Source organism: Cololabis saira, chromosome 15 (genome assembly GCF_033807715.1).
Source record: "Cololabis saira isolate AMF1-May2022 chromosome 15, fColSai1.1, whole genome shotgun sequence".
Lineage (NCBI taxonomy): Eukaryota > Metazoa > Chordata > Actinopteri > Beloniformes > Belonidae > Cololabis > Cololabis saira.
In genome coordinates, this window is record NC_084601.1 from 36,082,421 (window position 1) to 36,110,417 (window position 27,997).

Consider the following 27,997-nt stretch of genomic DNA (forward strand, 5'->3'; position numbering starts at 1 on the left):
CTTTTTTTGTTGTTTATCAAATAAAGAGATTTAATGAGAGAATTTAATTCTAGTAGAAAAGGGGCAAATTTAGGAGTAGCACCAGCAAATTTTTGTTTGTGAATAAAGAATTTAGCGTAAATAATGATAAAATTCAATAGGTGTTCAAAAGCACGATCTTTAGGATAATCAAAGTAACAAATAATATCTTTAATGTTAAGTAAATGAACAGATTTAGCAGCATTGAAAAAATTAAACTCAAGATCACTCCAAAATGTTTTGGATATGTCACAGTGAAAAAATAAATGCAGAGATGTTTCTGTTTCGTTGTTACAAAAAGTACAGGAGTCATTAACATCTGTAAATGTAGCAATGATACAGTTGACAGGGTATATGTTGTGTAGAATTTTGAAGTGGACTTCTTTTGCTTTGTTTGAGATGCAATATTTATGTGGTAGGAGCTGCAGGCTCTTCTCCAGTTTATGTCTTCAATGTGAGATCGCCAATAGAATTTACCTCTAGGAATAACTTGGTTCTTTTTTTGAAAACACTGGCGTATATGCTTGTTATTACACCTTTTATCTCTTAGTTCTATTCCACCTAACAATAATGCAGGTAGCGCTTTCGTAAACTTACTATAACTCAGGTGGTTTTTTACAAGTTGTTTTAAATCTTTTGAAATAGCACGGGTTACAGTATTACATTCTTTAAAGGGAACAGGGAAACTATGTACAGACATAAAGTTCATAAGATAGTATATTGCCAGATTCATCAAAATGTTGGAGAGTATGGTTAATGTTCTTTTCAAACCATTTATGTAGAAACAAGGATTTGTTTCTGATAAGGACATTGCTGTTATTCCAGAGAAGAGCTTTGTGGGGTCAGAAATTGTGGACAAACTTCCAAGCTAGAAGGGCTTGCTGATGGAATTTTGAAAGTTTGATTGGTAATCTGCTGGGTAAGAAGTCACATTTCAAGAGAAAAGCCAGGCCTCCTAATCTATTAAAGATGTGGTTTGGGATGAAGAACCACATTGAGTCGGGGTTTATGAGACACTTTTTTAGCCAGTTAACTTTGAAGGTGTTAATAGTATCAATTAAATCTAAGACCCCCCTCCTCCTCCACTATAGATACAGTTCAGGTGGAGAATTGATAGGACTATTACACACACACACACACACACACACACACACACACACACACACACACACACACACACACACACACACACACACACACACACACACACACACACACACACACACACACACACACACACACACACACACACACACACACACACACACACAAAGCTATACATTTGTCTTTTAATAAAAAAGATGTTCAAATTCCAGAGTAATGTATCACTGTCTGAGATTCAATTTGGACTGATAGGAGCTTGATGAGATACAGAAAAAACCCCACAAATATCACAAAGGAGAAGCCACTTTGAATGAGGAAAAACAGCAGACTGATGTATTTAAACATCCCCATAACTGTGCTTAAAAAATGTGAAAATAAATGTCTCACAATTTGTGTAAACGATGATTAAAACAAGGGAAGGGTCTGATTTTGGAGTGAAGACATGCACCAAAGTGACTCATAAACACCAAAACATAAAAAGGAAAAATGTTCCTACAGTTTTATCTTTAGTTCTGAGACCTGTCTGTTGCTGTGGTTCAGCAGTGATGCCTGTCTGTTGCCACGGTCACGACAGTGTCCTTTTGTAGACATATGCGCGGTGCATCTAGTAAGTCATATTTCGGGTGTTTTCGTTTTACAAATAGCGCATTAAAAGGTAAGAAAATATTGGATGTTGCATTGGATGTTGCCACAGATTTGTATAGCATAATATCAGTACCACCATTAATTCTAATGATATTCTTCACTTCTTGTTCTGTGGCATGGTCAATGGCATGGTCAACATGCCTGCTGCTGGTGGAGAGAGAGGGTCAGGAGCTGATTGGACTGATTGGACGAAATATATGGATGGAGAAAAAGAGAAGCCCTATAAGTCAAGTTGTACCATTTATGGAGAAAAGTTCTAATATCTCTATGAAGAGAGTATCATAAATATTATGTTGTATGTGTTTTTTGTATTTTTATACATATCCAATGTATGGGTACAATTTCACCCTCAATGAGCAAGTAACCATACATGGTAACTTCAGTGTTAGATACAATGTTACTCGCGATGGGCAAGGAACCATATATGGTAACTTCTTTGACCTTGATTTGCATCAAGAATAAAAAAAAAATGAAAAAAAGAAATAATGAAAAATACTCTGGTAGTAGCCCCCAATAACACTCTAGGGTTGAAATTGTACAATTCCAAGTATTTCAATGAGTGCCCTATAAAAGATATATATATAAAAGATTAAAAAGATCCTCAAAGTTCCTTCCATTGACAAATAATATGCTTTGATCTTATCAAATAATTTGGTCCCTGCATATGAAATCTCTGCCTCTGAGAGCATTTTTTGATATGGGAACAAATGTTTGTCAAAATGATCACACAAGCTTCAAAATGTGATAATCCACAGGTTATAAAACGCTCTCCTGTAAAGTTACATACTCTGTGAAATAGGGCCATCTTCTGGTCCACAGAGAGCGTTGCAAATACTTAATGTGCGGGACAGCAGCTTGCAAAATGTACTTTTTTTTTAACTGACAAACTCATAACACAGTGTTTACATGTCTACAATGGGCTCAGACTGTGTCAACATATGAGTTATTAAAAGATCCATACACCAGAAATGATTTCTTAAACTGTTCTCCTACATGTGTTACTCACAAGTCAGAAAATGGAATATATTAAAAGTAAATGAGATCTTTTGCCATTATATATAACATTTCATTTTATGATCGGCGTTCCATATACTATAACCTCTGGATTTTAAACTATGTATTTCATCGTACTTTTATTTTGTTATTTAATATTAATATCAAAATTTCACAGCATTTTAAGATTAGAATAAAGCTGATTTAATTGAGTCTCATGTGGTTATTTTATCTTCAGCAAACTTATGATACATAAATAAACTCATCATAACACCTTTTCTTGTATAGTCAAAATAAACACTTGGGATCATGAAGTATCTGCTTGTCATAGACTCCATCAAACACACAGAAAGAAATGACCGATTTTCAAGCTTATGTTTATTGCAGACCATAATATGTATTATTTTCTTTATGTTTCCTTTCATTTTATTTTATTTCTTAATGAATTTATTCATTGGTTTTCATAGATTTTTTAATTATCATTCCTACTGAATTTGGAAAAAAGGCTCTGAAAATCACAGAGGGTGGAATTGAAACTGGCATCTAAATTCTGGGGAACGTGATTCTACACATTTTTAAGAATTATATGTTTTACTTATTTATTTCCATATTTTCACATCGTGTCGTGATCGTCTATATTCAACAGTTCACTTAAGATAAGAGAATATGTTTCGTGTGCTGGTAAGGGTTTTTTCTTTTATTCTAGTCTAAATGACAAAACCTCTTTTGGTATAATTATGCAGGGATTAAGTAGTAAAAATGGACTAAAAATGAGGGACCTGGATCACTGATGTGATTTATGTTTAGGATTCACAAATAAGGAAACCTTATTTTGCATTTCAGCATCAGAAACTGTTGTTCTGTTGTGTCTTTATTGTACATGTGCAGTGTTGGTTGTGCTGGAAAAAGTAAGTGAACTCCTAGACTATTTAGTTCAATCAAAGTTAATTGGAGTCGGTAGCTACAATGATTTAGCGAAGACACCCAAAACGTTCTGTTCAAGGAAAGCTGATGTGAACTATTTTAAAGACCAGTTTTGCATTTGGCTGTTATGCTGTACAAAGTATTCTCAAAATGTTTAGGCCTCAAAAGTTGGCAGTTAAACAAGCTATAAATGACAGTTATGTGTGGCTCCTCTTCATAGTAGTGGATTCCCAGCTGAGGTGACTGAAGCCACAATGCTGAACCTTTAATGAGGTAAAGAAGAAACATCTCTCTTCATGATTGATACTTCAGTGTGTAATAATAAAAAGCTATATTGTTCAGTGAGAATAGTAAATGCCATAAAAAGGGTGCAACATTAAAAAAACATCACTCTGAAACAACAGTCACATACAGATAATCAAAGTGTTGTTGTTTTTTTACCCCTGTGGTATCCAGTTAAGTATTCCATGTTAATTAATGTAATCTGCCAGCTTCATCTGTCAGCAGAATAAGCCCTGAATGTATTATTATTTTATTTTGTAACACAGCCAAATGAACGGCTCCACTGAAAAAAATAAATCTAAGCGCATGTAAATATAACATATTTAAATCTGTGATATTAACAATTAAAAATTAAGCTTGTTGCTTTACATGAATACATCTAGTTTTGAACTTAATCTGCATTTGTTCAAAAAACAAGACATTGTGCATTTTTCCTTAACAAGCAGTATTTATGTAATCCCAGGCAATCTTTTCATTTACACACAAACAACAAGCAATGATCTTGTTGTATTTACTTTTCCTTTAACAATTTTAATCTATTGGGCAGATTGACCAACGTTTAGATGACACACGCTTTATTTGTTTAAGTAGAACACCACAGTAAAAAATATCTTGCTTGATCTACTTTAAAAAAATGAAGGCAACTTTTTCACATGAGATTTTTATGTAGATCAAGAAAGACTAGTCTTTGTATAAACGACTTAATTTTTAGTATGTACAAAATTAATTTGCAAGTAAAGTCACCTTAATTTTTGCAAGTAAAGTAAACTTAACACAATTAAGTTGGCTGTACTTGCAAAATGTATTATTTAAATACATAACATTAAGTAGTTTATACAAAGACTAGTCTTTTTTGATCTACACATAATGATCTCATGCAAAAAGTTGACTTCTTTTTTTTAAGTAGATAAAGCACAATATTTGTATCAGTGTACGCTCTTGTGGGGCTTTTAGTTTGAAAGGTCGCACCGGAAGGGCTATTTGACTCCGCGTAAACTCCAGCTGCGCTTCGTTTATAATAAGAGAGCAGAAGAAGTTTGGTTTGATTCTTTACTGAAATCTCCTTTTTCGTTTTTTTTTTCGTTTTTTTTTTGTCCACCATGGCCAACTCTCAAGCTTCAGACCGGATGTACTCCAAACTGGTAGAAAATGAGGGCAGTTATGACGAGTTCAGCCGAATGCCAGAGATGCAGCACCGCGGTAAGAAACTCCAAGTTCAACACCTGGATCTTCATGGATGGAGGGATTCTGTTTTCCCCCAAATATCAGAGTTCATGCATACCTTTTTTACTTCTTTTTCCCAACTACTTTACTCAAATCTGTATCTTCACTGCAAAAACTCAAAATCTTACCAGGAATATTTGTATTATTTCTAGTTAAAAATGTCTCATTTTTAGTCAAAAAATCTCATTACACTTAAAACAAGAGTCATCACCAGAAAAATAACTTATTTGACAATTTTCACCTGTTTCAAGTAAATTCTCACTTGAAATAAGTAGAAAAATCGGCCAGTGGGACAATATTTATCTTCTCATTACAAGCAAAAAAATCTTGTTCCACTGGCAGATTTTTCTACTTATTTTAAGGGAAAATCTACTTGAAACAGGTGAAAATTGTAGTTTTTTCCAGTGATGAGTCTTTGTTTTAAGTGTAATGAGATTTTTTTGACTAAAATGAGACATTTTAACTAGAAATAAGACAAATATTCTTGTTAAGATTTTGAGTTTTTGCAGCGTTGTTCCTGTTCTAATAATTCATTAGATCAGTAATTATTTCAAATCTGTGTATTGGTTTTTAATGCTGGGAGGATCTGAGTAGAGGAGAGCCAGATGTGTGCATCAGGTTTTCCTTTATGTGAAATGCACTCAATGTTTTGTCAATTTCAGTCATGTCACTTGAGAAAGACAAAAGTACTTACAAAAGTTGGTGTGAAAATTGGCAAATGTAAATAAACAAAGTGATTAATTGAGTTGAGAAATTGTTCTAAGATATACATGTGTGTGTGTGCGTATAAAACTATGTTGAACTCTTAAGGTATTGTTATATAAATATTGGATACTTTAAATATAAACCGGCTATGGAGTCATTGAACATGGAAAACATGGAAATGAGGCTTAAAGTTTCATACAACAGCATGTTCTCTCTTTTTTTTCTAACAGTATTTTAGACTTTTAGGTGTCTCTGCTGAGATTTTGAATAAACATCTTACAGTTATTGAATATTTTTGTTTGCCTGCTGCCTTATCTCTCACTGATACAAATATTGTGCTTGATCTACTTAAAAAAAATAAGTCAACTTTTTGCATGAGATTAATATGTAGATCAAGAAAGACTAGTCTTTGTATAAACTACTTAATTTTATGTATGTAAATAATACATTTTGTAAGTACAGTCAACTTAATTGTGTTAAGTTTACTTTATTTATCAAAATTAAGTTGACTTTACTTGCAAATGAATTTTGTACATACTAAAAATTAAGTAGTTTATACAAAGACTAGTCTTTCTTGATCTACATAAAAATCTAATGCGAAAAAGTTGCCTTCATTTTTTTAAAGTAGATCGAGCAAGATATTTTTTACTGTGGTGTTCTACTTAAACAAATAAAGCATGTTTCATCTAAACGTTGGTCAATCTGCCCAATAGATTAAAATTGTTAAAGGAAGAGTAAATACAACAAGAACATTGCTTGCTGTTTGTGTGTAAATGAAAAGATTACTTGGATTACATAAATACTGCATGTTAAGGAAAACATGCACAATGTCTTGTTTTTTGAACGAATGCAGATTAAAGGTATTGTGACATCATTTTTAACATGCTTTTAACACTATTAAAAGTCTTGGCCAACATCCCTCAAATGTGTCTAAAAGAGTGTAACAAGAAAAACTTCACTCTAGTACTCTTTTCCTGGCTTTTTATGACAGTGTTTTTTTGCGCAGTGAAAAATGCTTCCTTTTCCCCCTTTCCTGTCAATCATTGCGCCGCTCCTCCTCCAAACCTCCTCCAACCCAACCATACGCTCACAGCGGCGTCGGAGAGTTAAGCCGGGAGCGACAGGCGAAGCATGCACGGAAAAGCAGCAGGGCGAACCACAGCAAACAATCATAAAAATAAAGGCATGCAAGCAGCAGTGTCCCATTATCTTAAGTCCAGTCAGTGGCCGCGGGTCTTCTTAGCAGTTTTCCTCCGGTGATTAGAACAAAAGAGGCTCTAAACAGCTCCGTGTTAAGCCTTATTTATGGTTCCGCGTTAAATCGACGCAGAGCCTACGCCGTAGGCTCTGCGTCGATGTAACGCGGAACCATAAATCAGCCTTTATGGTGCGCTGGAGAGGAGAGGAGGCAGGGAGCTGGGTGGAGGGGGCGGTGATTTAGCGGGTCTATACGTAACGGCCCGCCACCAAACCACATGCGCCGTTTTTGCATAATTATGCGGAAAATCCCAGAAAGCACACAATACACTGAATGTTAAAAGTTCGTTGTTTTTTGGGTGTAATTGATGTCAAGACACCCAAAACACAAAAAATCAAGAAAAATTTGTTTTTCATGTCACAATACCTTTCAAAACTAGATGTATTCATGTAAAGCAACAAGCTTCATTTTTAATTGTTAATATCACAGATTTAAATATGTTATATTTACATGGGCTTAGATTTATTTTTTTCAGAGTAGACAACACTTCAGCAAACTGTAAGGTGAAAACACCCCGTATTATCCCTATTTTTCACCCAGTTTAAATAGGGATTTATAACAGGGATTGTTGCACTATTAATTATTGAGAAAAATGAATAAACAATGACATAGAAATGTAATATCAAATAAAAACAGACATCAATTGAACTCTTAAAAGTGTATAGTGATCATTATAGAGATCATTATAAATTTGCCGGTGTGTTGGGTCTGTTGCCTGGCAACAACGGAACTTATGATGTCACACATGGCATCTTAAGGTAACGCAGGTGATCCATTCATCACCTCCATCCCATCTGCACCTTCATCAGGGCTTGAAGCACATCTGTTTTATTTGCAGGTGATCGTTGTGTAAACTTCCTCTCCCTTTCTCCTCCTGCAGATCGCCCGGTGGCCCCCGCCAGAGGGGCGGCTCGGGCGGCTCGGGTGGGGGGCCCCGGGGGCCCCTGGGGTCCCGGGTCCTACCGCTCGGCCACCATCGGCCTGGCCACGCTGTGCGCCATTCTGCTGATCTCCATCATAGCCGTTACTGCACACTGTGAGCCCTCACCTGACAGAGATACGTTTTGATTTAATTATGAGTTTGTGCACACTTTACTGTAATTAGGGCCCGAGCACTGACAGTGCGAAGGCCCTATTGTATCTGTAGGAATTTTCCTTTTTATCCTTTTTTTTTTTTTATCCTTATTTATCTTCCGACGAAAGGAGGGGGCCTTTTTTCCCCCTAAACGTGCCCCAAAAGCCACCAAATTTTGCACGCAAGCCAGGCCTGGCGAAAATTTTGATATTTCATGGTTTGCATTAATGGCCGTGGCAAAATGGCTCAACAGCGCCCCCTAGAAAACTTTGTGCCTCAAGCCCCACAATACGGTTTGACGTACATGCACGAAAATCGGTACACACCTGTATCATGTCGCAACTTAAAGAAAAGTCTCTTGGCGCCATGGCGAAAAATTTGATGTTTAATGGTTTGCATTAATGGGCGTGGCCTAATGGCTCAACAGCGCCCTGTATCATGTCGCAACTTAAAGAAAAGTCTTGGTGCCATGGCCGAAACCGAACAGGAAGTCGGCCATTTTGAATGAATCGTGTAATTTTGGCGCAATTTATGCCATTTAATGCGGCCCGAACCGTAACGTGCACCCAGGTGTGTTATACATCAAAATGTGCGTCTCGATCCTGCGACGACGCACATTACTTTTCTCAGTCAAAAGCGTTACCGTGGTGACGAAAGACGCCAAAAAGCGCGCCCCCCCTTCATCTGATTGGTCCATATTTGATAGTTCCTACTTTCTGCCATAACTTTTGAATGTTTTGACATAAAGAGTCATGGGTGGTGTCATCGGACTCGGTTTTGAGTCCTTGACCTTTATTGATGAATATTGCACGCGCGTGGGCCCGTTCATCGCTGCTTGCAGCTTTAATTAAGACTTGTATGTCCTAGCTAGAAAATAAAGCATGTTTCGCTATTTAAATCAAGGGTTTATGGGTCATCTTCATGATTGTCGTCTTAATGGTTATGATATTGTTTGGTGACCATAACATATTTTATTGATAAACGACAAAGATAGAAAAACAGTAGGATCAAGACAGTTTTCAAATAAAACGGAGAAAGCGACGGTGTGAGAGGCACCATTGAATGTATTTCTACTGTTTATGTTTACATTTGCAAAGTTAAAAAGTAGATAAAGTGGCACTAAGAGGTGTCAACTCTGAAAGCAGGCTAGATTTTTTGGGGAATGAATTCAGTTGTCCGTTGCAGTTGGTGCGACCTTGTTTTTTCATTTCTGCATTCCGTGTAGTCATTGAACACATCAGAGCACAGATTTAATGACCCTTTTATTTCCTGCTTCCAGTTAAGTGATGTGGTTGTCCTGATTTGCTGTGGCCATCTCACATGGGACAAGCAGAAAGAGGAAAAAGACGTATTTTCTTTTAGTATTTCTGAGGAAGCACGGTTAAGGACGCGTATAACTTTCTACGGTTGTGGCGACCTCTTTTCTTAAATGAATGTCTCTTCCGGGATTGATAAAGTATTTTGAATTGAGTTGAACTTCATAACTTATAACCAAAACAGCTGCACCGATGTGCAGGAAAACCACTGTGGAGGTGACGATCAGCCCAAAGGAACGGTGTGCTGGAGTGTTCCCTCAACCTGACATCAGTTCGTATGAGTGCAGGGTCCAGGATTTGCAATGTGAATTTTGCACAGATTTCTGTTTTACATCTCATCAATGAAAGATTTCCATGCGTTTCATGCAGAATCCAAGAGCTAAAATGAAGACAACTAGAAGTTCTTCAGAGTATCTGGGGCTTCCTGTAAGATCTGAGAATTGTTTTATTTATTTTGTATGACACCAAAACGTTTTAAAGAGAGTTCAATATGTTTTTTTTTTCCCCTGTTTTTTTTCTTCTGCTTTTACTGTCACCTGTTTTGTCCTTGCTTGGTCAATATCTTCCTTTCTCTAACAATATAGGTTTTTTTCTTTTTTTTTGTCTTATGTCTCCCTTTTTTGGCCATTGTGAAAGAATTGCGGTGATATTTTTAGTCATAGCTCCGAACGTGCTGCTCTATTTTGTAGTGTCAGCAGTTTCATAACATCCATCTCTAGGTTCTTGTGACAGAAGACTGCCTACGATAATTATCTGACCGTATCAGAGATCCTGTGAGTTTGTCCGCTGGCGAGTCGGCCAAATGAAATCACACACTAATTAGTGCCTATCAGCATTATTTGATGTCTCCTTAAACATGACTTGGACTATATTCTCCTCTTCAGCTGCTTAACTTTTAAGTATTTTCAGCACCCGTTGATTTGTGACATATTTCTGTAAAACAATACATTAATTAAGCAAGCTGGTAGGAAGTCCAGAGTTACTTTGGGTGTTTTTTGCTAAGCAAGCAAGAGTCTGCAAGAGACACTTTGAGCAATAACGCTTTAAAAAATAACATTAAAATAAAATCAAAACTGATATTTTAACAGAAAAAAAATGCTATTTCACATTACTTTAACTAAAAATCGAAGCATTTGGTTGTACCTAAACTGATGGCTGAAATTAGGAAAGTGATCTGACTATAACTGGACTGAACTGGATAGTTTTTAATGGATAACAATGACGTTGTTTACTTGCTGTCTTGTGAATTACACTGAACTAAAGTGAATGTGATGCTTTCACTGCAGTTTATCGTTTGGATGAAGTTTTGATGACAAGACGCAGAGTTTTAAGAAACGCTTCATCTCAGGCGAGCTGAAAATAACTGGCGTCCATATTTTCCGCAGATAAGAACAGACCTCAGGGCGGTGGTGAAGCGACCTCGGAGGGGCAGAAGCAGGATGCAAATGTCTCGGCTCTGACGGTTTCCATCAGCAAACTGCAGCAGGAGAATGAACAGCTGACAAAGGAGAGAGACGAGCTGCTGGCCAAACTGGCCGTCAAGGTGGCCACCAAAGGTACGCTCATCTGTACGAGAGGTAGGGCTGGGTGATATGGACCAAAAGTCATATCTCGATATTTTCTAGCTGAATGGCGATACTCGATATATATTGATATTTTTTCTGTGACATAATTGGGGTTTCCCCCAAAGCATTATAGCATAGCATCTCTGTTAGCTTCATTTTTTTTCAGTTTTTCAGTTTTAAGTTTTTCAGTTTTAATACAAAAAAAAAAAAAAAAAAAAAAAAATACAAAGCCACGTGCCAAATGTCACACAGGTACCTTTATTAACAGAGGTCTGCACAATATCAAAATGTATGAAATAAAAATAAACTGCCTGCATATATAGAATAAAAATGCTTCTTGAATAAAATAAAACAAATATCCCTTTCCTGCATAACAATTACATTAAAATACACTGTACAATTAATACAATGTAGAGAGTAACAGGCAGACTTTTCCACTGAGGTTGACAGTTGTGCAAATAACAAAACATTTGTTCAAATCTCAAATAAAACATGTAAACAGATATTGCATCTCTTTGAGCAAATCTCAAATAATTACAACAAGTTGACTGCTGTACATTTTACAGATGTTGTGCCAGGAAAACTAACCTGTCAACACTGTCAGGTTTCAGGAGTTAGCGTTGATGTACAGTCAATTTGTCTCAAAATAAGCTATATCGATATAAACGATATTGTCTCGTACCATATCGCGTTTGAAAATATATCGATATATATTAAAATTTCGATATATTGCCCAGCCCTGACGAGAGGTGTGTTGTTTTATGAGCTGAAGACAAAACAAAGAATAAGATCAATGTAGAAATAAAAAAGCATGAATCATTACAGAGATATTGAAAGCATTTTCATACTATTAGTTTTTTTTTATATATGTCTGTGTGATCTTAGAATTTAATTCACTCGTTCCTACTCCTTTATTTTTCCTGTTTTAGCTTTAGTTGGTTTTCATGCTTTTTCTGGTTTAAACATCGTTTTAACGTCATTCAAATCCCGTCAAGTGTTGCCTGCTGCCTCTTAATGATCTGCATTGTTTTAACAAGGTGAATGCTTATACTTATTGCACTGTAAATATCCACCTCGATCTATTTCTGAACACATTTTGGGAACAGACACTATAGCTGAAGTATCTTCATGCATATTAGATCCCCACCGTCTAAATTTAATAGAATAGAATAGAAGACTTTATTGATCTCCAAGAGGAGAAATTCAATCGTGCAGCAGCCAAACACGCACACGCTCAACGGTTTATACAAAAAAATTTAAATAGAAATAACCAATAAATAGCTAAATAATTAAAAAAAAAGAGCAATATAAAATGTAGAAAAATGAGCAATGTACAAGAGAAAAAATAGTAAACACAAAAAAACGGATAATATGTGCAAAAATACAGGGGAGGTATTTAATGATTGTTCTTACACTTGGAAGTTGTTGTAACTGCACATCCGGTGGAACATTATTACCCAGCTCCAAGATGATATGACATGAAATGGCCGTACAACTTAATATTAGTTTCTTTTTTTCTTTTTTGGGGAGTGTATCTGTCATTAGACTGTTTCCTTCATGTTGTCTGCACCACAGCTCCTCCTGTGATCAGTACGGCGCCAGAAGCAACACGGGCCCCTACCGTTTGCCCCACGGGTTGGCTTGTCTTCGGTACCAGCTGTTACCTCATCTCCAAACAAGGAAAGACCTGGAGCGGAAGCAGATCGTATTGTCAGAGGCAAGGAGGTCACCTGGCCATCATCCTGTCAGCGGAGGAGCAGGTATGGTATGGTTTGGTGCTCCTACAAGGCTGCCATGTCCCAGGGTCTTTAGTTTGATCCTGTGTGAGTTGGAGTTTATTTTGAGTATGTTTTGATTTGTGCTTCAGTTCGGTAAGGTTTTCTGCAAAGCTTTGTCTAATGCACATGAAGAATTGTATCTCTTGCTTATTTGTGTTAAATAAGGGTGTTTTATCTGACTCAATAGAGCAATCACAGGTTTGTACAACTATGTCACTGCATAGCACAGTAAATTTGTTATACTTAGAGGGATCCTATGTGACCTTGGGATTCCCCTGGGTGTTGTATTTGGGCAACAACAACTCAAACAGATAATTTGTTGCTCAATCGAAATTGATTTTTATTGTATCTCACTGCTTGTGGAAGTTGCTCCAACACAGACTCACAAGTAGAATCTTGCAAAATATTTTGACTTTCACTGCAAAGGATCTGTGAAAAGGAAATACAGAACCGACTGAGAAAGAACATATGCTCATATGCAATATCATCACCCACTATGTCTCCAAGTAGAATATAGCCACTTCTAGATGCAGGTATAACCATGCCAATCAAGGTGTGCACCCCCACTTTTAATCATATGTTGTTGTTGTTGTTTTTTTTTAGTTTGTTTATTTGTTGTTTTTCATTGTAAAAACATATATTTCATCTAATCGGTGAGTTTTAGTATTTAGCAAAGCCTGAAAAAACAGCCAAACATCTGATTTATCTTCACTTAGCTTTACTGAGTGCTTTGCTGTTGAGCCGTTAGGCCACGCCCATTAATGCAAACCATTAAATATCAAATTTTTCACCAGGCCTGGCTTGCGTGCAAAATTTGGTGACTTTTGGGGCACGTTTAGGGGGAAAAAAGGCCCTCATTTCGTCGGAAAAATAAAAACGAGAACTCCTACAGATACAATAGGGCCTTCGCACTGTAAGTGCTCGAGCCCTAATAAGGAAAATACCCCAAGAGTCAGTGAGAACAGGTGTGGAAGACGCAATGGTAGGTTACATGGCAACAGATATTGGGACAGACGTGACTATGCATTGGATATGTGAAGGAGAGAGGCACAGTCTTATCCTCCAGGGCTAGAACTAGGGAGAACAGAGCTCAGGCTGGGGATAGAGAAGCTGCAGAGGTTAAAGGTAGTATCGTAGAGGATAGGATACTTTGGGTTTGTTCCTGTGGCTTGCAGAAAGTAACATTAATCAAAACTCTTAGAAACTCAGCAACAGGTGGAAAACCACAGTTTGCAGGATATCAGTAATACTGTTGCTGAGGAGGAGGAGGTAGTAAGAAGGGATGCAAGTGAGGTTAGCACCCCAGTCAGAGAGAGAAACATGCAGGAATTAAAGAGTTAAATTGCCTAGGGAAAATGAGAAAGGGAGGCAGTTAACAAAGATTTGTCGATCAGCTGGTATAAACAAAATAGAAGGATTGTAAAAGATGAGAGACCATTTTTTTAGTGTGGTGCAAAGAGGTGGTGCTTGAAAGATAGAGGGACAGTAAGGTTAGTCTAGACACTGTAGAGAAATAGAGAAGTTGGTTAAGGATAGAGACTGTTAAGACAGCAGTTGAAAAAAGGCTACAAAAAAGAGGGAGGGAATCAAGTTTTGCAAGAATTGAGAGGCAGACGAAGGGTACTTAGAAGGGCAGAACATCTCTGGAAAAAGAGGAAGAGGAAAGAACAAGTAAGGACAGCTTTTACCAGGGATCCTTTCAAATGTTTTAAAGGATTCTTTTGACGGGAAAAAAGTCACAAGACATGACGTTGGGGTAAATTTGCTGGCATATAAAGTCCTGATATGAGTGAGAACAGTTTTTAATAATTTCCATAGGCAAACAATCTTTCTTGCAATAGAACACTGAAACCCAAATTGTTTTGAAATAACTTTGGAAGATTATTCTGCAGCAACAATTGCTTCTCTATGAGCGTTACTGTCTTTTCTTCTTCACATTATGTTAATCTCAGTTCCCCAGACCAACAAACTGCTAAAGCCTCTGCTTCTACAGGTCTCTGAAAACCTGCAGAAGATGAGTTCACCAACATCTAATGAATAGATTTTGGTTGTTTATTTGGTTTGTTGGGGGGGGGGGGGGGGGTTTCAAAAAAAGAAGCAAAAGATAAAAAGAAGTGCTACCTGTTAGACATGACCCTACAAGCATGGTTCACTGCCACATCATAGAGAAGGGACATTGTGATTTCACCAGTTAGGTTGCAGTGTCTTCTTTGGTAGGAATTTACATGGTCTCATGGTGAATGGTTGCTTGCTACTATTAAAAAAAGTGTATGTTTATGATAAAACATTTTCTGACATATTAAAGGTCATACAGCATCATACAGCACTTTTAATATTAATTTAGCATTCTACATCTGTGTGTGCTGTAATCCAGTGTCTCCCAACCTGGGGTCCGGGCCCCCCTGGGGGGGCGCCAGAGATCTCTGGGGGGGGGGCGCAAAACTTTGTCTGCTTTGAGGATATGCAGTTGTAAAAATTATATTTACACATGTTAAATAAATAAAAAATCATAATAACACACCTAATGGAATACAGTAATCCAACTCTGTATAAACCCACTTGAAAATATATTTTGGTCATTTTAAAATACTAAGTTATTTATCAGGATAAAAACTTAAAAACGTATTATTATATCATTATTCAACATTTAATCATACTACTACTCCGACAGGTTGTTAAAGGAAAAATGTAAAAAAAATGTTGCTCTCATATTAAAATGTTATTAAAATGATGTCCTTGCAATTATTTTTTGTGTGTATTTTATACATTGGTGACACAAAAGGAAGGTGAGAAAAACAAAGTACAGGGTAAACCGAAGAGAAATGTATTAAAAAAACATAATTAATGTTCATTTTTTCAATTAAAGGTTTGTAACGAATAACTTTACTCTTTTGCTGCTAGTACGTATGGGTCGGGCGGCCCGGCTGGTCTTAGACACAAGTAGGGGGGGCTCCAAGGAAAAAAGGTCGGGAACCACTGCTGTAATCAATCAACATTTGTCCGGCTTCCCTGAGATGAAGAGCTGATTAAGCTGCCTAAGCTCTCCAAGATTACTTTTACCTAATTTTGACCCAAGTGTCAATCCGCCTCTCTTGTGCAACATTCCACATTAACCTTGTATTTTGCATCCTTTAATGAATTGTTGGAATACATCGTGTAAATCGGCTTCCCCTCTAGTTTGACAAATCTATTCGCCGACACCACAGACCAGAATAGTCTGTAAATCTACACTGTCCACATATGGAACGGGTCCTGCAAGTGACTTAACGATCAGAAGAATCCCTGTTTGCTTAATTAGTTTACTGGCATCTGGCTTACTGGTTGTAGTTTTTCCTTTTGAGTTTATGTAGGGTCCATACCTGCATACTTTTACATTCTTTATATACTGCCAGTTGCATGTTCTGTAATTACTACTCATATGTTTTTACACTAAGAAAAAAGCCAAGGCAATATAAGTATACACTGATTTTCTTTTATTTGGGCTTGTAAAAGCATCAAATATCAAAATCATATGTGGCAACTGGCTAGAAATATAAATAAGATGTCAGTCTTTATACTGAGTCCACAAATGCAATCCACTGTGCAAAGACAATCAGAGATAAATATCATTTCTGAGAGTTAATGCTTCCTTTCTCCGTATGTTTTTCTTTTAGACATTTTTGTGGAATCTGCTTCCCAGAGGTCACTGGAATCCTTACTGGTTTGGAATCACTGACGGAGACTCAGAGGACGATTGGAAGTGGGTTGATGGTACCCCGCTGGTAGGAGGGTAAGGTTATGTCCTCAGAAGTACGTTTTCTTTTGAATTGGGAAATGTTCCACCTGGCATCTCCACCGCTCTGTTTCAGCTGGTAACCACAGCCACTGTGGACACATGTGGAGAGGAAAAACCATAAAAATGTGGAGATTAGGACGTTTTTGCACAGATTTGCTTCATGATTTACTAAGCTGGTCCACAACATATCTTTCCCTGTTTCGGCAGGCCTATATCACGTATACAGGACTGTCTCAGAAAATTAGAATATTGTGATAAAGTTCTTTATTTTCTGTAATGCAATTTAAAAAAAAAAACTAAAATGTCATACATTCTGGATTAATTACAAATCAACTGATATATTGCAAGCCTTTTATTATTTTAATATTGCTGATTATGGTTTACAGTTTAAGATTAAGATTCCCAGAATATTCTAATTTTTTGAGATAGGATATTTGAGTTTTCTTAAGCTGTAAGCCATGATCAGCAATATTAAAATAATAAAAGGCTTGCAATATTTCAGTTGATTTGTAATGAATCCAGAATGTATGACATTTTTGTTTTTGTAATTGCATTACAGAAAATCACAATATTCAATTTTTCTGAGACAGTCCTGTATATTGGAAGATAACACATACTTGGTCAACAGTGTAAACAATCACAGCTGTGTGCTGTTTCTTCTTATTTTGTGTTATGTTTTTGTGTTATTGCAGCATGTGCATGCTTCACTTTCATTATAATGATACTGTGTCTGCTCTAAACGTCTGTGATTTCCAGGTACGGTAGTCTTAGCCACAAGTGGGTATGTACTCGGGAGCAGAACTAACTATTGATTTGGAAGAAGTGAATGCAATTTGCTTTATTTTCAAATCATAATTAAACATGTTTATACATGTTTGTCTTCCATGTTAACAATAAGACTAGAATGCAGTATGCAAACCATGTCAATACCATTAAAAAAATAGGTTTTATCTTCAGTATGTAATATAAACACTTAAAATATTAGAAAATGAAATTTCAGCCAATGAGTACTCGGGAACAGAGCAACACACACGGTTTTTCGCTCTTCCTGTTCAGTTTTCTGACTGCAGCTGGAAGAAGATTGACATGTGCTCGTGCAAACACCAGCAACGCGTGGACTGACTGTTCAGTGGACTTTGATTTCTTTAACTCTCACCTTTTGCATGCAACAGATTGGGGGATAAGATTAAGCTGCATGTTGGCAGCCAGATTTATGTAGTTTGAGTGGGAGGGAGAAACAAGATTACTGTCAATGTACAATATGAAAAAATTATGACAATTTTTCTCACACATGACAAAAACGATGTGTAAATCTACTGCACACGTGTCAAAGCCCGGTCCTCGAGGGTCGCTGTCGCTGTCCTGCAAGTTTTAGAGGTTTTCTTGCATCAACACACCTGCTTTAAATGAATGTATCATCATCAGCTTGACATCAGGATCTGCATAAGTCTGATCATGACACAGGCATTAGTATCAGGGTGTGTTAAAGCCGGGAAACATCTAAAACATGCAGTACAGCCACCCTCGAGGGCTGGAGTTCAACACCCCTGCTCTACTGCCTCATCTCCACCGTCTGATGACACAACAATTCTTTGTTTATTTGCCCGGACATGTCCCTAACTCACAGTCTCCACTTTCCATCTAACAAATATTTGAAAATGTGCATAATAAGCCCCATGGTTAACATTTACCCCGTCTGAAGTTGCTTTCGTCAACGAAAATTATGACTAAATATCGTCGTCAAGGAACCTTTATCACCTGAGGAAAACGAGACGAGACGCAACTGAAATAATGGTCATGTGAAGATAACGATAATTAAATATGCCATTAACGCAGAGCTCTAGGTTCACGTCTATTAAAAACAAAGTTACATTGAGAAACACAGGGATCTGCTCTGGGGCTGGGAGAAGAAGGTGAGACGACACTTTCACTACGTAGACATGTCGTCGGAAAAGAAAAAGATTGAGAGAAATGAGGAAAAAAAAATATGTTGTAAACTCAAATTAGAGCATCTTCTGTATCTGGAATTAATGTGTTCTTGAGTCTATAAGGTAACAATAATATAATTAAAGCTGCAAGCAGCGATGAACGGGCCCTCGCGTGTACAATTTTCACCAATAAAGGTCAAGGACTCAAAACTAAGTCCGATGACACCACCCACGACTTTTTATGTCAAACCATTCAAAAGTTATGGCAGAAAATAGGAACTATCAAATATCGAACAATCAGAAGAAGGGGCGGGGCTAATTTGCACCAATTATGTTCAAGGACTCAAAACTAAGTCCGATGACACCACCCACGACTTTTTATGTCAAACCATTCAAAAGTTATGGCAGAAAGTAGGAACTATCAAATATGGACCAATCAGATGAAGGGGGGGCGCGCGTTTTGGCGTCTAGCGTCGCCACGGTAACGCTTTTGACTAAAAAAAGTAATGCGCATCGTCGTAGGATCTACACGCACATTTTGATGTGAACACACCTGGGTGCACGTTACGGTTCAGGCCGCATTAACGGCCAAAGAAATGGCATAAATTACACGATTAATTCAAAATGGCCGACTTCCTGTTCGGTTTCGGCCATGGCGCCAAGAGACTTTTCTTTAAGTTGCAACATCATACAGGTGTTTTCGTGCATTTACGTCAAACCGTATAGTGGGGCTTGAGGCACAAAGTTTTCTAGGGGGCGCTGTTGAGCCATTTTGCCACGCCCATTAATGCAAACCATTAAATATACAATTTTTCAACAGGCCTGGCTTGCGTGCAAAATTTGGTGACTTTTGGGGCACGTTTAGGGGCCCTCATTTCGTCGGAAGAAGGAAAAATAAAACAGGAAAAAAATTCCTACAGATACAATAGGGCCTTTGCACTGTCAGTGCTCGGGCCCTAATAATAAGATAACCTTCAAGTGAAGAGAAATCTGAAGTGCTCAGGGAATTGTTCAGAAAAAATCTTGAAGGTGCTCTTTGGTGTTGGGGAAAAAAACAATATCTAGTCAAAAAAGGGAGTCCAAGGCACTCTTCCTGTGGAAAAATATTAAAAAGCCTTTATTGAAACATGGCTAATACGTATAAAAACATGGGAGCAGAGACCCACGCGTTTCGGCGCAAGCCTTCTTCAAGGTACTGCTCAAACAGGAATTCCTAATGATATACACCTGCCCTGCACAGGTAGGAAGTCACATGAACCATTTCCCAGGTAAACATTACATGCAAGGGCCACTAGGTGGCCACGCAGGTGTCAAAAGCCAGTGAATGGCTTTTTAATATTTTTCCACAAGAAGAGTGCCTTGGACTCCCCTTTTTTGAATAAGATAACCTTGTTTGGATTGTAAAATGGGTTTGGCTAAATACAATCTTTGACTAAAACGAGAGTAAAATGGTCCTGGACAATTCAGCCTTAAATAAGACTAAAATGCTCAGATTTTTTAGTCGATTGAAACCCGACACGACTAAAAGGAGAATGAACGTGACTAAAACTAAAATGATAGCTTGACTCAAAGACTAAAACTAAAATTGAAACAGGCTGCCAAAAACAACACTACTCATACCTCAATGTGTCTGTTTCAAGTGTTTTCGATTCTCAGCTTATGAAGTCGCATTGATTTCTTAAACTAGTTGTGTTTCACAACTTTTTTTTATCAGTGACTGGAGGTAAGACCACCTAAACATTCAGCTTAAAGCCTCCATTAGGGCAATGTGTGATTGTGTGATTCATTCTTCACCTTACTGAGAAGTAAATGAACAAGTTGTTCAGTAAGCAAACATTCAGATCAGCTGTTTTGTCTGCAGCAAGCGACCTTGAACTCCGACCTTTGATAACAAACATCTGTCACTGCTAAGCAGCAAGGTTTCGTCGCATCTGTTCCCTTTAAATTCCAAAATACGTCCAGCTTCCTCTTTGTCTCCTGGTTTATCCTCAGTACATGTTGGTATTTTGAGCACTTGTAAGTTCTCTGGCACTCTGGGAAAATATTACTGTACTTCCCTTTTTCTCCAGTTTCATTTCCATTGTTGCCAACTCAGTAAATTTCCCAAGAAGCTTCTTCCTCATTTTAAAAACACTGATCAAGCACTAAGCTTTTGTCTTTCCTCTTTTCTTAGTCACCTTCGTTCCTTCTTTTCCTCTTGTCTTTTTTTTTTTATCCACATCTGTTAATGCTGATTTTATCCTCCTATCTTTGCACTGATTTTTCTGGGTAACATCAGCTGAGCAACAACAGAACTTTTAAACATGTATGCAGACAGTACATTTTGAAGGGGTTTCCTTTTCTTGCGGAGGATCTTTCAGTCTGATCAAGCAAGTCTAGTCTGTGATTTTTACACTGCAAAAACTCAAAATCTTACCAGGAATATTTGTCTTATTTCTAGTTAAAATGTCTCATTTTTAGTCAAAAAATCTAATTACACTTAAAACAAGAGTCATTACCAGAAAGATAACTTGTTATTTGACAATTTTCACCTGTTTCAAGTAAATTTTCACTTGAAATAAGTAGAAAAATCTGCCAGTGGGACAAGATTTATCTTCTCATTACAAGCAAAAAAATCTTGTTCCACTGGCAGATTTTTCTACTTATTTTAAGTGAAAATGTACAGGTGAAAATTGTTGTTTTTTCCAGTGATGAGTCTTGTTTTAAGTGTAATGAGATTTTTCTTTTACTAAAAGTGAGACATTTTAACTAGAAATTAAAGCTGCAAGCAGCGATGAACGGGCCCTCGCACTCACGTCCACCGCCCCCCATAAGCATATCAGAAATGACACCACCCACGACTCTCTATGTCAAACCCTTAAAAAGTTATAGCAGAAAATAGGGACAACCAATCAGAAGAAGGGGCGGGGCTAATTAAGGCCAACGAAGCTTAAGAACTCATTACAGAGTCCCATGACACCACCCACAACTCTCTATGTCAAACCATTCAAAAGTTATGGCAGAGAAAAGTATTCTAGGGGGCGCTGTTGAACCGTTAGCCACGCCCATTAATGCAAACCATGAAATATCAAATGTATCGCCAAGTCTGGCTTGCATGCAAAATTTGGTGACTTTTGGAGAACTATCAAATATGGACCAATCACATGAAGGGGGGGCGCGCCTTCTGGCGTCTAGCGTCGCCACGGTAACACTTTTGAAAGAGAAAAGTAATGCGTGGTGTCGCAGGATGTAGACGCACATTTTGATGTATAACACACCTGGGTGCACGTTACGGTTCGGGCTGAATTAACTGCCGAAGGAATGGCATAAATTTCGCCAAAATGACACAATTTATTCAAAATGGCCGACATCCTGTTCGGTTTCGGCCATGGCTCCAAGAGACTTTTCTTTAAGTTGTGCCATGATACAGGTGTGTAGCGATTTTCGTGCATGTACGTCAAACCGTATTGTGGGGCTTGAGGCACAAAGTTTTCCGGGGGGCGCTGTTGAGCCATTTTGCCACGCCCATTAATGCAAACCATGAAATATCAAATTTATCGCCAGGCCTGACTTGCATGCAAAATTTGGTGCCTTTTGGGGAACTATCAAATATGGACCAATCAGATGAAGGGGGGGGTGCGCTTGTTGGCGTCTAGCGTCGCCACGGTAACACTTTTGAAAGAGAAAAGTAATGCGTGTAGTCGCAGGATGGAGACGCACATTTTGATGTATAACACATCTGGGTTCACGATACGGTTCGGGCTGAATTAACTCTCGAAGGAATGGCATATATTGCTCCAAAATTACGCAATTAATTCAGAATGTTCAAAATGGCCGACTTCCTGTTCGGTTTCGGCCATGGCGCCAAGAGACTTTTCTTTTAGTTGCGACATGATAAAGGTGTGTACCCATTTTCGTTCAAGTACGTCAAACCGTATTATGGGGCTTGAGGCACAAAGTTTTTTCTGTCGAACCAATCAGATGAAGTGGGGGCGCGCTTTTTGGCGTCTAGCGCCGCCACGGTAACGCTTTTGAAAGAGAAAAGTAATGCGTGTTGTCGCAGGATGGAGACGCACATTTTGATGTATAACACACTTGGGGGCACGTTACGGTTCGGGCTGAATTAACTTTCGAAGGAATGGCATAAATTTTGCCAAAATGACACGACTAATTCAAAATGGCCGACTTCCTGTTCGGTTTCGGGCATGACGCCAAGAGACTTTTCTTTCAGATGCGCCATGATACAGGTGTGTACCGATTTTCGTGCATGTACGTCAAACCGTATCGTGGGGCTTGAGGCACAAAGTTTTCAAGGGGGCGCTGTTGAGCCATTTTGCCACGCCCATTAATGCAAACCATTAAATATAAAATTTTTCGCCAGGCCTGACTTGCATGCAAAATTTGGTGACTTTTTGGGCACGTTTAGGGGGGCAAAAAGGCCCTCCTTTCGTCAGAAGAAAAAAGAAAGAAAGAAAGAAAGAAAGAAAAAAAAAAAATCCTACAGATACAATAGGGCCTTCGCACTGAAGGTGCTCGGGCCCTAATAAGACAAATATTCTTGTTAAGATTTCGAGTTTTTGCAGTGTAAAAAAGTCACTTTTCCTCTCTTATATATTTGTTCACACTCAGCTCTAGTTGCTCACCCACTCAATATGGCATTATATGTACGTGAAATACCCAACCCCTATCTCTCCTTTACTGAACTTGGGGTGACGTGCAGACAGAGATGTAAGAGCAACAATGATTATCTGAATAGACTTTTCCATGTTGGGGTTATGGGTTTATTCTTGCCTAACCTCACTGGGTACCTTACAAAAGCAGCTCTTGAGATTTTATATCACATATATGAATCTTGCAGGATCCAGTGGTGACAATTTAGGATAGAATAGAATAAAATAAGCTTTATTGGCCAAGTATGAACATGCCAGACAGGGAATTTGACGTCAGTTGTTTCACTCACTGAATAGTTGCAAACAGTAAATAGACAAATGGTTCTTATTAACATATATACAATTTAAAAAAAAAAAAAAAAAAAGTGAAAGGTGCAGCAGTATGAGGTAGACATGATTATTGAAAGGTGCCTTGTTACAGCATATGATTGTGGTTATTATTATTATTGCACAGTGATTGATTTCTCTGATACTCCATGAGTGATGAGAGTTCATCAGAGCAACAGTTTGGGGGAAGAAACTGTTTCTGGAGTAACTATAAATCTATCACCACATTCAGTCTTTGGAGCCCCCAAAACACTGTTCTAAAAGAATACTAAATGCTACTAGACTACACCAATTAAATTTAATTGATAAAAAACATTTAAATGAGTCCACCTCTACTGCAAAACTGTAATGACTCAAGTTCCTCGCTCTCAGATCCACCTTGTTTGTTACACATCAACGTGTAACATCATCAATGGGAATTTCTTTCTTTCTTTCTTTCTTTCTTTCTTTCTTTCTTTCTTTCTTTCTTTCTTTCTTTCTTTCTTTCTTTCTTTCTTTCTTTCTTTCTTTCTTTCTTTCTTTCTTTCTTTCACACGTACGTTGTGCGCCGATTTAACGCAGAACCATAAATCCGGATTTACACAAAAACGTCATCAACGGCAATTTATCGTTTATACCGCGAGATGACAAATTCTTACCGTGGGGAATTTTTTTGACGGTATATCGTGAACGGTAAAATATCGCCCATTCCTAGTCCCAATTATCCTCTCTGCAGACCTAATTGTCCGTTGCAGTCTGTCAGTCTAGTTTGGTGGCCGATCCGAACCAGACAGTGATGGAGGTGCAGAGAACAGACTGGATGATTCAGAGTAGAAGGATCAGCAGCTGACAGGTTAAACTTCCTGAGCTGACGCAGGAAGTACAACCTCTGCTGAGCTTCTTCTTCCGGACAGAGTTAATGTGGCTGGTCCACTTCAGGTCCCGGGAGATTGTGGATCCCAGGAACACAAAATGCTAAAAAGTAGCAGAAAAAAGTACTGTGGCGACCGTCCAAGGCGCCATCTGGGATCCTCCTGTGATCATTTATTTTATATGTTCAGGTGCAGAATAGAACATGCAATTAAGGTTATTCTCACACACATAATAGGCTGTAACATATACTGTAACATGGATTACATTGATAGATGTGGAGACTTACAGGTAACTGCCTTTCAGAACATCAGACCAAAACAGTACCAGCTTCTTCCCTGTCCTTATTATCCATCTCGGTTTTCCCTTAATGCCACCAACATGTAGTAGGAGTAACAGTAAATACAGTAATTCAGACTTTTAGGAGTTGAGTGGAATCAACAGAACCTGACTGCTCATTTTGACTGAGATCACACCTACGGTGACACCTTGACCTTTAAAGGGAAATAAGATTATGAGAATTTCAAAGTCGTGGTGGCAGCAAATCCTGAGCTCTTGTCCTTTGACTTATATCCATCCATCCACTTTCTTTGCCCGTTTTATCCTGTGCAGGGTCCCGGGGGTCTGCTGGAGCTTATCCCAGCTCATTACAGACGGGAGGCCGGGGTTCACCCTGGACGGGTCGCCAGTCTATCGCAGGGACACATAGACAGACAGACCCTTTGACATATATGTGACATACAGTAGGGATGGGCGGTCTGGACTAAAAAATGTATCACAATAATTTCTGGCTTTTATCCCGATAACGATAAAGATTATGATTAAAAAAATACCAATTCAACTCCACCTTTGTAACTATAAATCTATCACCACATTCAGTCTTTGGAGCCGCCAAATCACTGCTCTAAAAGAATACTAAATGCTACTAAACTACACCAATTAAATTGAATTATTAAAAACCAATTAAATTAGTACACCTGTACTGCAAAACTGTAATGACTCAAATGAAAAAAGTTTGAAATGTAAGAACAGATTCAACATTTATTCAAACTGTATGGCTTAAACAGTGGGATAACAGCAAACAGCAAAAGTACCATTGTCCTTCAAGTTTTCTTAGCTTATAAAATCACAAAGTAGAAAAAAGATACAACCTGATAAATAAAGAAACAGTACAAATAAATAAAAGTTGACTGAAAATAAAATCCAATCAGTGATGACCTCTTCTAATATAAATAAAATGTTCAAATTAACTAAAATATTAAATTAATGAATGGCTTTCGCAGTAGACGCTGCTGCTGCTGCTGCTGCTGTGCGCATTGTCTGGCTGTCCTCATACTCCGGTTTGTGCTGATGTTTGAGGTGGTGGAATAAATTACTTGTATTGCCATCCTTTGCACTCACTGTTTTTTTGCAGACTCTGCATATAATAGATGATGTTTGCTCCTTGTCACTCTTTTTAAATCCAAAACAGTTCCAGATAATGGAGCTGGAGCCTCGTTTAACAACGAGCACCTCGCTCTCAGATCCGCCTTCCGCCATGTTTGTTACACAAAAACATCATCAACGGGAATTTATCGTTTTTACCGTGAGATGACAAATTCTTACTGTGGGGAATTTTTTTGACGGTATATCGTGAACGGGAAAAATATCGCCCATTCCTAATGTGACACCATATTCCAAGTTGTTTGTGACCATTTTGTTTTGGATCAATCGATGTCCTTTACTGACAGCTACAGGCTGGTTGGAAGTGTGACGACGGATGACGATAGCAGGTTCTCAGTGGGTACGGAAAGCAATACTTATGACCATGTGATATTTCAGTTTTTCTTTTTTAATAAATTTGCAAAATGTCCTACATTTCTGTTCATTTCAAGATGGGGTGCTGAGTATACATTCATGAGAAATAATGTTTATTTTTTTATTTTAGCAAAGGCCTGCAATGAAACAGAGAGGGAAAAATTTAAAGCGGTCTGAATACTTTCCGTACCCATTGTACATGCTTAGTTTCATCCAGATGAAATAATTGTGAACTTGTTCCTTTCTAAGGCCCCGTTTACACGTAGTAAAAACGGTGGCGTTTTTATGCGTTTTGGCCGTTCGTTTACACGAAAACGAAGCTCAGAGTCACCAAAAACCATAATTTCTGAAAACTCCGGCCAAAGTGGAGATTTGCAAAAACTCCATCTTCACTTTTGCTTGTAAACGGAGGGAAACGGACATTTAGGCTTCAGAACGTCACATTATGCAACAGAAACGTCACCACACTGCAAAAACTCAAAATCTTAACAAGAATATTTGTCTTGTTTCTGGTTTAAATGTTTCATTTTTAGTCAAAAAAAATCTCATTACACTTAAAACAAGACTCATCTGTGGAAAAAAGTGAAAATTTACTTGAAACAAGTGAAAATTGTCAAATAACAAGTTATTCTATCTGGTGATGACTCTTGTTTTAAGTGTAATGAGATTTTTTGAGTAAAAATGAGACATTTTAACTAGAAATAAGACAAATATTCCTGGTAAGATTTTGAGTTTTTGCAGTGCAGCGTCATGTGCGTGACCTGTGTTTACAATTTGTTTGGCCACCGTCAATATTTTCTTGTATTTTACCTGTTTTATATTCTAAAGTCACACTTAAAAGTAACTCCACTTCTCTGTCACTCCAAACGAAAGACTCTCGTTCATCTTGGAAGTAACTGGAAGTTACTCGTGTCATTTGTTGATGTTTTTTTTCCAGGATTCTGATTGGCTAGCATGACTTTATCTTCTCGTTACACTGCCCCCTGTAGGTTTGGCTGCTCATAGCACCTTAACAGCGTATTTATGCGGGTTCGTGTAAATTATGGTATTTTTCAAAATGTAGAGGGGGAAATATCCGTTTTTGTAAATACCCGGCTATGTGTAAACGTGGCCTAGTGGTTTCCTGGGACAACTTCCCAAATGTTTCTGTACAAGTCAGCCGGAATGTCTCCTTATATGTTAAATACATAACACTCTGAGAACCAAACTTTACAAGATGGTTGGGCATATAATCAGATGAACTACACACCTATCCACCAGACCAAGCTTTGCTTGTTTGTGTCCACTCTCCATTTGATAACAACGATCTCTTTGTGGGCTGTAAACGTAAAACGGGCTTTCTTCATCCTTCCTGAGATCCACCCGAGCCACGGGATCCAGTTTAAGACCTGCGGGTTCATATTCACGGATGACTGCTGAGCCTTTATTGAGCAGACTGCTTTTTATTTGACCCTCTTCCTGTTTCCTGACTGCAGTTTCTGGGAAGTCGGAGAGCCCAACAATCACATCAACGAGGACTGCGGTTACATTGTGAAGACGCGGGTGCTGGAGCGAGTGCCGATACGGAGCTGGTTCGACGCTCCCTGCGAGATGTCCTTGCCCTTCATATGCGAGAAAGAAATGGTCAACGACACCAGAACCGCCGCGCCACACTGAGATGTCAGCAAAGCTCTTTAGGAACACAAGATGATTAACCAGCCGGTAGTTTACCGGGATGAGAGCTCAGATTAGCATTGATACACTGCAAACACTCAAAATCTTACCAGGAATATTTGTCTTATTTCT

General features: G+C 38.1%; 1 protein-coding gene across 2 annotated transcripts; it reads left to right on the plus strand.

Annotated features, from left to right (window-relative positions):
• The first annotated feature begins 4,947 nt into the window (after positions 1 to 4,947).
• On the plus strand, positions 4,948 to 27,993 carry LOC133460730 (perlucin-like protein). Of its 2 annotated transcripts, XM_061741467.1 has the most exons (6): positions 4,948 to 5,166; positions 8,034 to 8,189; positions 10,930 to 11,100; positions 12,685 to 12,869; positions 16,541 to 16,656; positions 27,688 to 27,993. In XM_061741467.1, the coding sequence occupies exons 1-6, from the start codon at positions 5,067 to 5,069 to the stop codon at positions 27,866 to 27,868; spliced, it is 909 nt and encodes a 302-aa protein (XP_061597451.1). In that variant the 5' UTR covers positions 4,948 to 5,066; the 3' UTR covers positions 27,869 to 27,993. The 2 variants fall into 2 exon arrangements, with proteins under 2 accessions (XP_061597451.1, XP_061597452.1); XM_061741468.1 differs by lacking the exon at positions 4,948 to 5,166 and having other exon boundaries at positions 8,064 to 9,848.
• The last annotated feature ends 4 nt before the right edge of the window (positions 27,994 to 27,997 follow it).